Consider the following 16,250-nt stretch of genomic DNA (forward strand, 5'->3'; position numbering starts at 1 on the left):
TTAATGACTTGTACTGAAAATGATGACAGAGGCTTGTAATATAAGAATAGTATAAGTAATATGTATGTAATTTGTAATATAAGAATTAGAGCGGAGCATTAATTACAGTAAATGCATAAGCCTATTTTCCATGGAGCGATTGATTTAAGGTTGCCTGCTGTTTTTATTTGACGAAACAAAAAAAACATATGATGGAAAAATCGCCAGTGTTTTCGTTTTGTGATCTAAATTTGTAATTTAAGTGAAAAATATCTAGAGCAGGCCTATTTATTTTATTCTTTTTATTTAGTTTATTCTTTAATTCTGTGCAGTTGAAAGCAGGTGCGTGAAGACGTGAAGATCAGTATTTTAAAATGCAATATTTAATGTGTCAGACAAAAAATAACATAAATAAATAAAACTTAAATAAAAATAAAAATAAATAATATTTTAATATTAATCTGACCAGTTAACTGCTAATGTTCGGTTAACGAGCCGCAATTGTCGGTTGGCAAAACGAACCAAAATGAGCCTCCCTAATACTCACTGATAAGATAAAGACCATATTTCTTTAATGGTTGAGTCAGTGGAGAAAAATGTATACATTATTGCTAAAAACATCTAATTATTTTACAGCTGCAGTCATTTGCATATCCATTCTGTCATTTCACTTGTTTTTAAGTATAAAAATGCTAATGAAACTTCTATTTTAATTAGGAACCAATTTCAAAGGATATTAAAAACTAATCAGAAGGTGAAAATAGGAGCAGAATAATGCCATACTACTCTATTAATAAACAACAACATGCTAATTGGATTCCAAGCAGATTCTAACAGAATCCCTCAACCAATTCTACCAAACAGTGATGAATCCAAAGAGGAATCTTTTTTCACATTCATTTAGGATGGTATTTCGGAAAGCATGCACGTGTGTGAGAACATTCCTGTTTAATCAATCTAAAGCGGGTTTCATCAAACCACAGGTTTAACAAAATGGCACACTGGGGACGCATTCGGACAAGCAGATCTCAATCAAATGAAGTACAATGGACAAGTAAAGAACATACAGAAGGAACAAGCCTAATAAAACTGAGGGAACATATGGATTGTGCATGTGTTATATAAATATTTGTCAATATTGTGGTACAGTTTTAAATTAATGTGTATTTATGGCTTCTGCCGTGTATCTAAGATGGATAAGATAACCGCAAGAGGGGTCCTGGCACATTGTGTCATCTCTGTGTGTATATTTGAGGTCAGTGTTCGCTATTAAATTAATTACATGCACCTAATTAAAATGTCTTCCAGTCAGGCAATGATCTGCAAAGCTCTGTGGCTCCTTATTATAGACTATAGACATAGACTTGAGCTGACCACAAACAGCTGTTGACTGATGGAGGCCTTCTTGATGAGTGAGTGTTTGTGTGTGCGTGTGTGTTTGTGAGACTGACACAAACAGACTGTGACAGAGTGCGTGAGTAGCTATCTCATACCCGGTGTGTGTAAATCTCATGTGGCCTCAGAACAGAGACCTAAAGAAAGCCACTTTAAAAATGTATGAAAAAAAAACCTTTTTGCTTAAAGTGCAATCATCAATATATATATATATATATATATATATATATATATATATATATATATATATATATTTTTTTTTTTTTTTTTAATCTAAATCTAAATCTATCTTTAGTTTGTGTTTTAATATAATTTATTTATATAATATACACTACCTGACAAAAGTCTATAAAAGTTTTAGAAACAATAAATCTTAACATGACTTCTAGTTGGTCATTTGGTAACAGAAGGGGCTTATATGAAAGGCGAAGGCCTCTAGATTACGCTTGTTTTACCAAAATAAAATAAAAATGCAATGTAATGTGTATTTATATAGCACATTTATCGTGTGCTTCACAATCATGAGGGGGATCTCTCCACACCACCACCAGTGTGCAGCATCCACATGGATGATGTGACGGCAGCCGCAGGAATGAATTAGGACAGTGAGGTCTGACTTTGCTTAGACAAAAGTCTTGTCACTTAATATACAGTATAGAATATAAAGTCATGGTGCAGTGGAAGAAGCAATAATACTGTGTATAAATACCATGAGCTTCAAGGTCTTCATCCTTACATGTCTAAATTGACTCAAACAACTTATTAATAAAGTCAAAGATTTGGGGGATTTACGAAAGGGGCCTTAATTTGATGTCAAATTTTTAAAATAAAGATTTTCAAATGACAATTTAAAAAGCTGAAAATATTTAAAACTATCATTTTATCTGCGCTAAACTACAATTTTAAAATGGCATTAGTTAGTGTAAAATGTATAATATAATTATTTTTAATAATGATTTATCTTTTTTTCACATTTTTATGTTACGTTTATCAGGTTTAATAAAAATTAGACCTTATTTAGCAAATTACACAAGTAGAAAAGTCTTGCCACATTTTAATATTACAGTGGACAATTGGAAGCTGGAATTTAAAGAAGCTGAATTAAATTTAATTCATTTGTAGTAGCTCTTCTTACATGTAATTCCTCCTTGTTAATAACTATTTTTTATAACATTTGCTTAAAATGTTGTTAACAAATATAAACAGCTTTGTACCGAAAGTGATAATAAAATTATCTTAATTTAATTTTCCTAGCTCTCTGCAACTCAAATGATTGCCCACTAAAGCTAAGCAGGGCTGTACCTGGTCAGAACCTGGACGGGAGACCACTTGGGAAAGCTATGTTGCTGCCGGAAGTGGTGTTAGTAAGACCAGCAGGGGGTGCTCAACCTACAGTCTGTGTGGGTCCTAACGCCCCAGTATATTGATGGGGACTCTTTTAGATGGTGGAGAATGTTTTTCGAAAAGAGATGGGATTTAACGACAGCATCCTGGCCAAATTTGCCCACTGGCCTCTGTTCATAATGGCCTCCTAACCATCCCCATATCATAATTGGCTACATCGTCTCCTGTCCACCAATCAGCTGGTGTGGTGTGCAATATGACTGTCATCGTGTCATCGACATGGATGCTGAACACTGGTGGTGGATGCGCAATATAAAAGCGATATATAAATTAAAGGAATTATTATTATTCAGGGCTCGAAATTGCGACCATTTTAGTCGCATATGCGCCCGAAATTTAAGCTATGCGACCTCATAATATATATTGGGAGCATTCGTGCGACTGCATATTATGGTTGTAGTGCGACCTGTTTTTGTTTTTTTTCTAAAAACGTGGTAAAAATCGCTCTTCCCTGCCGCTATATTGGTTCATATTAGCTGTCAATCACTCAAGACTTTCCGCTGTCAGATGACAGGGAGGGAGTTTTTGTGACCGCGGGGAATGCAAACGGCTGAAGAGTAAAAAGTACACTGAATCTCGATGCGTTGCATTCACTGCGTGTTCAGCCAACACAATCTCACAGCAATTCATAACTTTTTCATACGTTTCCTCGTGAGATCAGGCTGCAACAGCGCAAATGTCCGCTAAAACACCATCGCCAAAGAAGCTTGCCTTTACTGAGTTTAAACTGATGCGGGTTATAACAAAGAACAGTATTGCGCCGGTGGGCATCGGGAGAATCCTGCTCTGCCCCCCTCATATTGGGGCGGCTGACTCGCATGCCTTTCCGTAAACACAGAAAAATGTAATTCAGCGCATAACGAGGCTGAGCATTAAAACGACACTAACCGAAACCAAACCTTTTAAAAGTGAGACTTTTCTTCCTTTCTTTCGTTCGTTCTTTCTTGAGGTGTATATTATTTTTCTATTTAATTACTGATGACTGCTTTGCAGCTTTTGTAGCAGAAATAGTATTTATTAAATTGACATGCGTATAAAAACAATAGTACAAAATAAATATTTCTTACTACAATGCTTCATTTGTGTTTGATGTAAACCATCAATTTATTTTTCATAAAGTAACAGTAGGACTTTATATAGCAGATAACTTACGTTAAAGCACATTCAAGGCAGCATGATGATGAGAAATATAATTCATTATTAGTATTATTGTCATCATTGTCATCATTAATATTTTATAATTATTCAACATTCATTTTGGAATTATTGCACAAACATTAAGTCATCACAGCATTAGTTAGATAGTTGTTTCTGGGTTTTGTTAGTCCCAATTGATGTTGTTTTCAAATACAATAAATCCCTTAATATACAACTTGTCAAATATATCATTCATTTTTGGTGGATGCTCCTAATTTTTTTCTGGTGCTCCTAAATATTTCAGGTTGGGAGCACCGGTTCTACCAAGTCAGAAAGTTAATTTTGAGCCCTGTTATTATTATTAATTTTGCAGCAATTTTTTATCCATTGTATGGTACAGTAAGCACACAATGTCTGCTTTCTTCTGGATGAGGACTTTAAAAGAGATTCCTAATCAGCAGTGACATCATAAAAACAGCTAGAAATGCCCTTTATATTGATCAACAAAAATAAATCTTTCCGCTAAGACAGAAACACAATTCTCTGAATTCAGCTTTCAGACAGCCATTCATTGCATAATAAAAGACTACTTGCATTGTTTTCCTCCGTGAAAGTCCATTTCTTCACTATAGCGTATGTGGTCAAGCTGACACACAGCCCAAGTGTCTGTTTTTTCTGTATACCTCTAAATGTGGCCTTTACCACTTTGGCCACTATTTGACAGGAAGTCAAGTGAAACCAGGAAGGTCACCTCTTTACATGCACAATAAATCAATAGAGATTCAGACGCAGAAGACACAAAAAGCTGAGAGAAGTGAAAAGTGTACATGTGCGCTTGCGTGTGCATATCCAAGGTCACCCTGGCAAAGCTGGGTTAGCATTAGAGCTCACGCTAGCAGGGCGCTCATTACGTTGGGTTATTTATGAACCTCCCCCCACAACTCTCAGACTTTAATAATTCAAACAGCACAGCCCTGCACTCCCATGAGACCCTGCTCCCACAAGCCGGAGGTGAGGGCCATTAATCAAATGCTGATCCCCCCCCCCCCACACCCCTCCCTCTTTTCTCTCTTTCTCTCCCATCACATTTTCTCCATCACATCTCGGCTTGTTTTAGATTACAACGGTTGGGACGGAAACACATGTAAGGGGAGATTTCGTAATTTAGACGTCAACCTTGTGCGGAGGTATTTAGTCGGCCACACACAAACAGAAGATGAGTGTTTTTACCATGGCGGCTGGAGGGTTGCTAGTCGTGGTGTGTCCGTTAAGGTGTGTGTGCGCGCGGTGGAGACGGGGGTCTCGGGACACCCTCTCCTCATGCGCTCGCCTCTCTGCCCCCCCGCTGCGCCCTACTGCACCAAACCTGCAAAGCAGACAGAGAACAATGGTCATTACAGCATTATCAGCAGGCATACTTTAATATATCTTTAAAGCAATTTATAGCAAAAACAGAATATACAAAATATACATAACACAAAACAATGTTTACAAAATATATATATATATATATATAATACAAAATATAATAATAATATTATAATAAAAAATAATAATAATAGCAACTTTTAACTAGCGCTAAGCAAAATATGTATGGCAATTAATTAATTAGGCCTATATTGAACGTGATTATAAGTGAAAGTCATCTGAATGCAAAACACACACACAGATACAGGCAAATAACCATATTATTTGTGGATCAAGCATTAAACTGTCAAATTTTACCTCACTCAATCCCTTCTTATCTGGCCAAATGTCTTCAAATGTGTATTAATGCAACTACAATAAGTATGTTTCTTTATTAATATATTTATTATGTATATAGAAGTACAAACATGCATGCATAAATTTGAGAAAATGTTTATTTATGTTTAGATTTAAAACATACAGTGCATCCGGAAAGCATTCATAGTGTTTCACTTTTTCCACATCTATTTATGTGACAGCCTTATTCCAAAATGAACTAAATTCATTTATTTCCTCAAAATTCTACACACACTACCCCATAATGACAATATGAAAGATCTTTTGAGATTGTTGCAAATTTATTAAAAATAAAAACCTGAAAAATCACATGTACATCAGTATTCACAGCCTTTGCTGTAAAGCTCTACATTGAGCTCAGGTAGATTCTGTTTTCATTGATCAATTTTAAGAGATATTTTAGCAACTTAATTGAAGATCACCTGTGTTAAATTCTGTTGATTGGACATGATTTGAAAAGGCATACACCTGTCTATATAAGGTTGCAGGTTTGACAGTGCATGTCAAAGCACAAACCAAGCATGGGGTCAAAGGAATTGTCTGTATACCTCTGAGACAAGATTGTCTCAAGGCACAAAGCTGGGGAATTTCTGCCACTCTGAAAGTTCCAATGAGCACAGTGGCCTCCATCATCTGTAAATGAAAGATGTTTGAAACCAAGAGGACTCTTCCTAGAGCTGGCCAGCCATCCAAGCCGAGTGGTCTCGGAGGTGATCAATAAACCGATAGTCAAACTTACAGAAGGACAACTATCTGTGCAGCAATCCACCAATCAGGCCTGTATGGTAGAGTGGCCAGACCGAAGCCACTCCTCACCTGGAATTTGCCAAAAGGAATACCAGAGCTCTTGAACTCTTTGGAGAGAATGCCAGCCTTTACCTTTGGAGAAAACCAGGCACCGCTCATCGCCAGGCTAATACCATCCCTACAGAGAAGCATGGTGGTGGCAGCATCATGCTATGGGAATGTTTTTCAGCAACAAGAACTGGAGGACTAGTCAGGATAGAGGGAAAGATGAATGCAGCAATGTACAGAGACATCATGAATGAAAACCTGCTTCAGAGTGCTATTGAGCTTAGACTGGGGCGACGGTTCATTTTCCAGCAGGACAATGACCTAAAGCACACCGCCAAAATATCAATGGAGTGGCTTCACAACAACTTGGTGAATGTCCTTGAGTGGCCCAGCCTAGAGCCCAGACCTAAATCCAACTGAACATCTCTGGAGAGATGTGAAAATGGCTGTACACAGTCACTTTCCATCCAACCTGATAGAGCTAATAATGGGCAAAAATTCCCAAAGACAGGTGTGTCAAGCTTGTGACATCATAAACAAAAAGACTTGAGGCTGTAATTGTTGCCAAAGGTACATCAACAAAATATTAAGCAAAGGCTGTAAATACTGATGTACATGTGACTTTTAAGTTTGTTTGTTTTTTAAATAAATTTGCAACAATTTCAAAAAATCTTTTTCACATTGTCATTATGGGGTATTGTGTGTAGAATTCTGAGGAAATAAATGAATTTAATCCATTTTGGAATAAGGCTGTAACAAAAAAAAACAAAAAAAAATATGGGAAAAGTAAAGCGCTGTGAATACTTTCCGGATGCACTGTTTATCAAAATAAAATAGTACGGCAGAATATACATACTTCTAGCATTATTTTAAGATGAATAAACTGCACTGAAAATCAAGTGGCATCACAAACCCTCACCCCCCACACTTCCCTCAGGAGGTATCAGTGACTCTTTTGTTTGAAAATGAGCAATGCAGTATATGGACGTTATACATATTTCATGATCTGGGTGCTGCTGCACAACTAAGATGCGGCTCATTGTTTTGCTTATTTCACAGGGAAGTGTTTGCATGTGTCCTTGTTTTATAGCACACTTATCCGGGCCCATTTATGAGGCTTATCTCACAAAGTGCTTTCTCTGCTTATGTTAAACATGATTATAAGTGAAAGGCATCTGAATGCATAAAGCACACACCCAGAGAAATACAGGCAAATAATCATATAATTTGTGGATCACGCATTGAACTGTCAAATTTTACCTCACTTAATCCCTTCTTAGCTGGCCAAATGTCTTCTGTGTAGTAATGCTATATCCCCGGAATATAATTTCATTCTCTGGATTATGGCATTAGGGCTGAACAGATGTACTCTCAAAAAAAGATTTCAGGCCAAAAATGTGAAATAATCATAATAAATCCCAAAACATGTAAAGCAATAAAGCAGAACATTTGTTTTCCATGAACAAAATTGGATGTAATCAGACAAAACATTTGAATAATAGGGTGTTTAATATCCCCTGACATCTTTTTTTTTTTTTTTTTGCTTATGAGTATTACAAAACAATCAATGTTTTAAACAAGGTAGAAAGAAATCTAAAAGTAAGCAAAAACAGTCAGATTACAGTACATTTAATGACAATGGATTTAAATTTCAAAGTAATCTATCCAGCACTGCTGGCAAGTGACATGCTGTAATCTGTTGATTGTCTGAGTCTATTGGCATCTGTCGGAGCAGTCAGAATTGGCTTTAACCGTGTGGTTTCTGTTATATTATGTGTGGTTGAGTGTTTCTATGCTATTGAGACTTGTTTTAAAATGGTCTTCAACATGTTGTTTTGTTTGTTTGATAAGTTTAATTAGAGGATGCCCAGTAAATAGTTTTTTGAGATGACTTGTTTGATGAGTTTGATTCTGACTGTCTTAAGGTGCTGTCTAAGGCACAATTTAGGCGGCTTTACACTGTAAAATACACTGTAAATATGATCTGTTAATTAAAAGTTTCCATATTTTGTGTTTCACAAGTGTTTTCTGATTATTAACGGATATGAATTGCATTATAAGACCCGGATCTCTGCTCTGTTGGCTTTTGATGTTGAAAATTTAAAGTGACTTTTATTGACATTATAGTAGTTTGAAATAATCTAATGTATAAGAAATAATATATAGAGAAATAAATCTATAAAATAGCAGAAAATGTACTGGCAATTTATTACAAGGTTGTTGTACCGTAATATGAAACACCAAGCCAGATAATATCACTTGAAACTTTTAAAATGCTAATAAAAGTGACCTTTTTTATATGGTTCAAGGTTAAAAGTTGCCTCGTAATGCAATTCAAAAGCATAAATAAATAGGGAAAAATAAAAATAAAACATGAATCACAAAATACAAAAAACTGCTAATTTATGGATATTTTTTGCAGTGTACCAAACAATACTTAACATTACCAATAAATATACATATACACAACGCTGATAACTGATTGGTCCAAGACAATAGTCACCACTAGCATCATTGCACTCCAAACTTGTAATATTCAAATAGTCAGAAGCAGCCACTGTTGTAATGTTTATTCACACTACTAAACCATTTTATACCACCAAGAGAAAAAAAAAAATTGGACAGAAGAAAAGGTCTAAACTTGGTGCTGGGGGGGACGGTGTCCTGCAAAGTTTAGTTCCAACCCGTAATCAAACAGACCTGCCTATACATTCATATAGTGAACTTGAAGACACTGATTAGCATGTTCAAGTATGTTTGATTATTGTTAGAGCAAAACTCTGCAGGGACACTGGCCCTTGAGGACCGAGTTTCCAATCTCAGGTCTAGATAAATGTATGTGTTAATTTAGATCCCTATTAGCCACTACTAATGTAGCAATTCTTCCTTGGGTTTAATAAATGGAATAACAAATGTAATCAAATCATTATCAAAAAAAAACAAAAAACAATAAATTAAAACAACAGAAACAAATACCAAAATCAAAAAGGATAAATTAGCATTAAACAACAACAATAGACACCAATATAAAGATCTGCACGAGACAGGTTTTATTCCGCACACGACTGTTCCCGTCAAACTTAGATCTGGTTTACAAAATCTCATGGTAAAAATTGGTACTATCAAAAGAGAGAGATTACAGATAAAAGTGTAGGTTGTGCAAGGATTGTGGGCTAAATGTCTGTTTTGTTTGACTTTTTGTGATGAGACATGAATGTCGCGTGACGTGCTGTGAGTTTTGTGGCTGGTGAGGCACTGACTCTTTCAAAGTCAGATTTACAAACATTTAAATCAATATATCTGCCAACTAACCGATTGCGTTTCATATATCATATCAGCATTATTTCTATACACATAGCATGTACACATTGGGCCAAGGAATAATGTAAAATGCAGTGTTTTTTCTCCAGCTGTGGCGGCAGGCCTTTTTTTTACACAGATCTTCCAACTACCTATGGCGTTATTTCAAAGACAAATGTCGTGAGGGCAGCATTACAAGTCGAAATCGCATTCATGTAATACGAGCATGCAAATCTCTTTGCATGTGCGTGGATTTCCTCTGTTCATGCACAAAATTTCTTGCACACCCTCAAACATATGCTGCTCAAGTGCATTTTTTTGCGCGCCCTCAAATAAACACTGTTGAAGTGCGATTTAGTGCATTTTTTGTAAGGAGTATGTCTCCAACATTTATTAGATTTGCAAGGAATATTTATGAATGTCTCCAATAGACCTACAGCAGCATTGATGCATCCTGAAGTAAAGTAAAACGGCCATAAACTCCAGCAAGATAAAGTCATTGTATGCAGAGCCCTAGACCTTTATCTTTAAAGTATAACTACGGAATCTTTGTTCATCTTAACTGAAAGCTATGTCGTGTTTGCTGTACTCACGCATCACGCACCTTTCAGTCAGTCAGCAAGTAACCTAAAAAGGTTTAAACAAATAACGCACAGCACTACTACAGTTAAAGAAAAGTTTGCGCTGTTATAATTCACTTACCTTTTAATACATTTTGGTGTGATTATAACACGCTATTAAAAAAACACGACTGAATGTTTTGAATGAGATGCTGTAATGTAGCCGTGGCGGGAAGAATTTTGGTGTGGCGCCCCTCCATGAAAGAATGAATGTACCGGAAACCATGAAATGTATATTGATTAAACATGCCTCCCAAAAAATACCCTTCTATTTGCTACAGAGTCCAGAAAGCCTATAACAAGTGACACACAGCACCATAGCAGATGCGTTCTCTATCTCTCTCTGCCATTCAAATTACACCAGAGTTACCGTGCGCTATGGTATTTTATTCGGAAATGTATTCCCACACCGCAATAAATATGGTTGGGTCCTACGGCTCCTGTGAGAATGCAGACCTCTACACCAATACAACAACTAAAGACAAATTTACTTTAAACCAAATAGGTGTTCCTATTGTTGGTGGTCAGGGAGCGAATCCAGCTAGAGGATAGGATGAACTGAAATCAAAAAATGTTTTCAGGAAGTTGAGGCAATAATACCAAAACGGTAGTAAACAGCAGTGGAAGCTGTGCCGTACCGTATTGTAGGGGTGTTAAAATTAATCGTTTCTTCGGTGCATCGTGATGCAGACGCGGACAATTCGGTATCGGTTCAGTAATAATCATAACCGGTTATTACTGACGTCATTTACCTCATATGCGCTGTCGCGAGGAAGGCGATATTAACAACGCTCTAACTACTTAAAACTCATAAACTGTGCACAGTTTCACTGTGTGTGTTTGCTGGATCAATCTTTCACTGACATATACAACAAAAGCCCCTAGTTTACTGAGATCGAGAGAATGAAATTACTCCATTTCTCTCTCTCTCTCTTACACACACACACAGTGGCCCATTGACCTGCTGGCGTGGCTTTTCCTCTCCTCTCGGCTGTTTTACAGCGTTACTTCTGGATAAAGAAACGAGTGCGTGTCTGCAGAGTTTTCTCCACCGTGTCTATCAGACATCAGCTGTGAGATCGCCGCTGCTGCCTGCCGCTCAGTGTCACTCATCTGTGAAGAGCGCAGCGGGCAAGAGCCAATCGCAACCGTTTTTGTTGAAGGTGTGACCAATCAAAGAGGTGTAAGAGAACTAGACAAGGATCAAAAATTGCGCTGGATATTTATATTTGTTTATGTTATTTGCTAAATGCTCATTTTGTTTAAAGTTACAGTTTATATATCTGACTGTTTGTATTAAATGACAAAATTGTATTACAAATAATATATAAATATAAATATATTCATACATTTTAATACAAGAACTGCTACTGTGAAGAAAATATAAAACTGTGTATGAACAGCACTGTCAATGCACTGTGATGCACCGAAATATCGAATTGAACCGAATCGATGGCATGATAATCGTAACCGAACCGAACCGTGAGACTAGTGTAGGTTCACAGCTCTATCGTATTGCATAGAAAAAAAATGACTTTACAGTCCACTGGAACATTTGCACCAATGAATCTCTGTAAAAAGCCTCTGTACAAAAAGTGGGCACCATACTGAATGCCTGAAATGATAAATTGGGCACTTGTAAGCACAAACCGCAAGCCCAAATCCAAATCAAATGTGCCATTTGGAAGAAGCCCACAATCCAGGATATTCTGGTATTGGCATATTAGATAAAACATTCTTACTAAATGTACACATTATCCAATAATCTTTAACTGCGATAACGTTGAACAGGAAGAACAAGTGTTGTCCAATAAGGCACAGCTTATCTCCATAGTCCCTTTATGCACAAAACCTCTAGTTTGACATCCTTTTAAGAGATGAACAACTGTATCTCATGAGGAACCCCACGCTGCTGCCAACAGCGCAATTACGCTCAAATGCGGCCCTGCAGATCTTCTGTTATAATGTTCAGCGGAGTGTGTCCACACAGAGACATTCACAGTCTGCTCGCTCACGTCCCTGCTGTTGCTGCCTCGTTATCAGAGTCACAATCTGCTGGAAATATACCACCTACGAGACCTTTCAGAGAGATCATTAGTCCTGACAGAACAAACTGACCAGCATTTAAACGTCACATCACTCGGCTGATCATCAAATGCCACATGTAAATAAACTGCGCCACTGTCTGTTTTAGGGCTGCACGATATTGGAAAAATCTGATATTGCGATCTTTTATTTTTTACATGATTTTTGAGAGTTTGAATAGCTCTATTTGACAGTTTTCTGGGGAGTGCAACAGTATTTAGGTACAGAAATTGAATAATCACTAGCAAAAATTGCTTTTCTTACTCTTTCTAGTCTTGGAGCAAAAATATTGTTTTGGTTTCAACCTCAGAAGAAATAAGGCAAAATTAAGAGTTTTTTCCTTAAAACAAACAAAAGTATCTGCCAGTGGAGTAAAAACATCTTGTTTTTGCTTTAAAATGTGCATATTTGGACTAGAAAGAAGAACCTTCTTTTTTTTTGCATTAATTATATAAATTCAGTATAAATACAGTAATTAAATAAATTATTTAGCCCCTGGTCAACTATAATCCAGACCCAACATTGCATATCTTGCAATGTGACAATTGCAGATGTACACATTGAGATATCAATGCTAAAACTATAAATTATGCAGCCCTAGTCCATTTTATAGCTTAACATCAATAATTGCAACAAGAAGTTTGCGCCATATTGTGAATACAGTCACAGCTAAATGTCAGTTGTTACTATTTAAAATACAGGCTACCTCAAGAACCTTATTGATAAAATAAAAAAAATAAAAAAACAGTTGAAGTGAAATCAATACATCGTATTCAAATTAAACTAGTTTTTTGAACACTATAGACCATTTCAATGCAGTGATGTCTTTGGCCCATAAATATTTCCTACTGGTTGTCAAACTATTTCATAACTGTAACAAGAGGCAACTCAATGAAAGCTTTACATTAAAACACCTGCCATGGGATTATTTATCAATATTTTGACTTTTTTAGATTCTCAGAAGCTATGGAAATTAAAAAAGTAAATCAGGAAATACTTTAGGACCATTGTTATTGTTTACATCCTCAAAAACGTCTATAGGTTCAGATTTAGTGTTTTTATGTACTACAATATATACCTGTATGAACAGGCATACTTTAAAATTGTTCTAAATTCTTTTGAATGATACTTAAAATGACACTTAAATCACTTTCAGAGTAAATTTGTCCTATTCATAAATCAAAAAACAAAACAAATTGCAAACCTATTAGAAACGAACCAACTTTCATGAGCTTTAGTGGCAGATAACAAAAACTGCAGTATGCATTAAGAATATACCCTGACACCATGTCCAAACTAAACACAACATGACATGTGATGAAGGATCATCAAAAAAAAAAAAAGTTTGAGTTCTAACCATCCGCGTAACATAAAAATGGTTTCTATTTCTGTAACATTGCATCTAAAATAACAGCATAAACTACTATGACAATGATCACCTCAGATGCTGACATGGGCTTTTTTCAGTGTTAGATGCTACCAATACGAGTTTAAATACCATTTATGTGACATTTATTGCCATACTGACTGTGGCAGCAGATTTACCTCAAATTTGGAAAATAAAATAACTAACAAACATATTAAAATAAACGTTAAAACCATGACTGTGCAAATCAATCACTAGGCATGCACTTTATGTATATTTCTTTATGTATTTTATGTATATTGTATATTTACTGCAAAATTTCTATTATAATTCTGTCAATTTCAATGGGAGTGCAGTGTTGTATCCTGTGCTTCTGAATGGCTGGTATTTCAATGTTTCTGTCATGTTGTGTATTGTGCGGACAGTTAAATTGCCTGTCGCTGGAATCTTATCTCACTGTGTATTGTTGAACATGACTTGACAGAAGAGTATCATTCAGTTGGATGGTTGCTAATATAAATATTGCTGTATGCTGTCTTCATAATTTGTGTTCTTGGTGTGAATAGGACTTATGACCACATTTGGGGGATTTCTTACATCAAGCTGAGCCTCATCACTGAAAACAGCAGGAGCCCATTGATTTTCATGTGGCCAGGGCAAACAGTGGTCAGATTGTGAAAGTGCATTTAACCTCTGTATTTCAGCACGAGTGAATAGAAATCCACACACATCCTCAATCTTGTTAGAAACTAATGAAAAGTACGACATGGGGATTTTACAACAGTGCCCAGCTCGACCGACCTTCACTTTTTGACCTTCTTTCTGACTGATGTCAATCCTTTAATCATTTTGCTTGGTTCCCTCTAGCAGTTTAGATAATAGAGGCATTAGAAAAGCATGAGTGAGATGTTTGCTTTAACTGGATTCTGTCACCAGGACAGTCTGGCCTTCCTGAAGTCAGCCTGCGGTGGCATTGCTGGCCCGCAAACAATTACAGTTTCACTATGCAGCAGAATAAACAGCCCGACATAAACTAGTTCACAACCTCCACAACAACGGCAGGCTTTAAAAGAAAATAGCATGTCATATTGTGCATTCCTCCGCAAAGCTTTCGATAAAGTTTTGACAATGCTAGCTTAGAGTTATACATTTTGAGAATAAACAAACATGCAGTGCTACTGGACAATGTAATTTCAATTAGATAGATAGATAGATAGATAGATAGATAGATAGATAGATAGATAGATAGATAGATAGATAGATAGATAGATAGATAGATAGATAGATAGATAGATAGATAGATAGATAGATAGATAGATAGATAGATAGATAGATAGATATAGATAGATAGATAGATAGATAGATAGATAGATAGATAGATAGATAGATAGATAGATAGATAGATAGATAGATAGATAGATAGATAGATAGATACCGTTTACAAAGTGGCACCACCAGCATTTTGGAGCCATAGTATCACGATACATTGTACTGGTAAACCATGCAACCCTATTATGCATAATAATGCAAAACAAAAATCAACCATTCTCTAATAAAATCATAACTTAATTCAAATTAGAAAGTTTGTCTTTATTTATTTACTTATTTATTTATTTACTTTTTTACAGTACAATAGTATGTGAATGTGTATGAATCAGCTCCTTTTAAGATCTAAATCAGTTGTTTAAAAAGAAATGCATAAATAAAAGCTGGGCACAGCATAATGTTAACAGACAAACACTTTCCACACTTTCTCTAATTCATTAAAATTTACCAGTTCTTCTGCATTTTTTAAATGAATTTGTGGCGAAACAGTAATACACCTGAGACTCAACACAACAGGGAGCTAATAATGAAAAACATTGTTTTTGACTACCAAACCGAAAGAGATTTGGGGAGGGTAGAGGCTTATTATCATGTCTTTGCCCCAGTGCTACTAATTACACTCATTCAATTTCTTTTTCGTTCATTCTTCTTGTGAGTTTTGAGCAAAACTGTTAATTTCTCCTCTAGGGTAATCAACTGAGAGAAGCTAGTGTTAAATGAGAGGGATGTTCAATCCGAACTTAGGTGATGCTCACAACAAGCTTGGCATTTATTTACCACCGGGAGCATTCGAAAATTTCAAAATGAACGCATGCTCATTTTTGCTCCATCATTACAAGCATCCCATCAGATTCCTCCAAGGAAAAGCATTCTGGCCTGCGGGCGAAAGACAATGGCATGGCGGATGGCGCCTCATTAGTATGAGGTTGCCAGATCAGCAGCACACTTCTCTGCACACTGATTATTAGATGGCCACTTAATGAATCTTGCACATGGCAAACAGCACCTGCTTCCTCTCAAAGCAACCGGAAAAGACTGGTAAGGGTGTGTGCCATAAACAGATGCTAATTTTGTTGCTC

The 16,250-nt window shown here is 36.2% G+C and overlaps 1 protein-coding gene across 12 annotated transcripts in view; it reads right to left on the reverse strand.

Annotated features, from left to right (window-relative positions):
• Positions 1-16,250, reverse strand: part of strbp (spermatid perinuclear RNA binding protein) — a 195,103-nt gene that overhangs the window by 90,259 nt on the left and 88,594 nt on the right. For all 12 annotated transcript variants that reach the window (XM_087270222.1, XM_087270220.1, XM_087270223.1 and 9 more), the window contains exon 3: positions 5,146-5,281. In XM_087270222.1, coding sequence (XP_087126348.1) covers positions 5,146-5,148 — 3 coding nt within the window. In that variant the 5' untranslated portion in view covers positions 5,149-5,281. The remainder of the gene's footprint in view (positions 1-5,145; positions 5,282-16,250) is intronic.

The sequence above is a fragment of the Danio rerio genome, chromosome 10, assembly GCF_052040795.2.
Source record: "Danio rerio strain M-AB ecotype USA chromosome 10, GRCz13ab, whole genome shotgun sequence".
NCBI classification, from domain to species: Eukaryota; Metazoa; Chordata; class Actinopteri; order Cypriniformes; family Danionidae; genus Danio; species Danio rerio.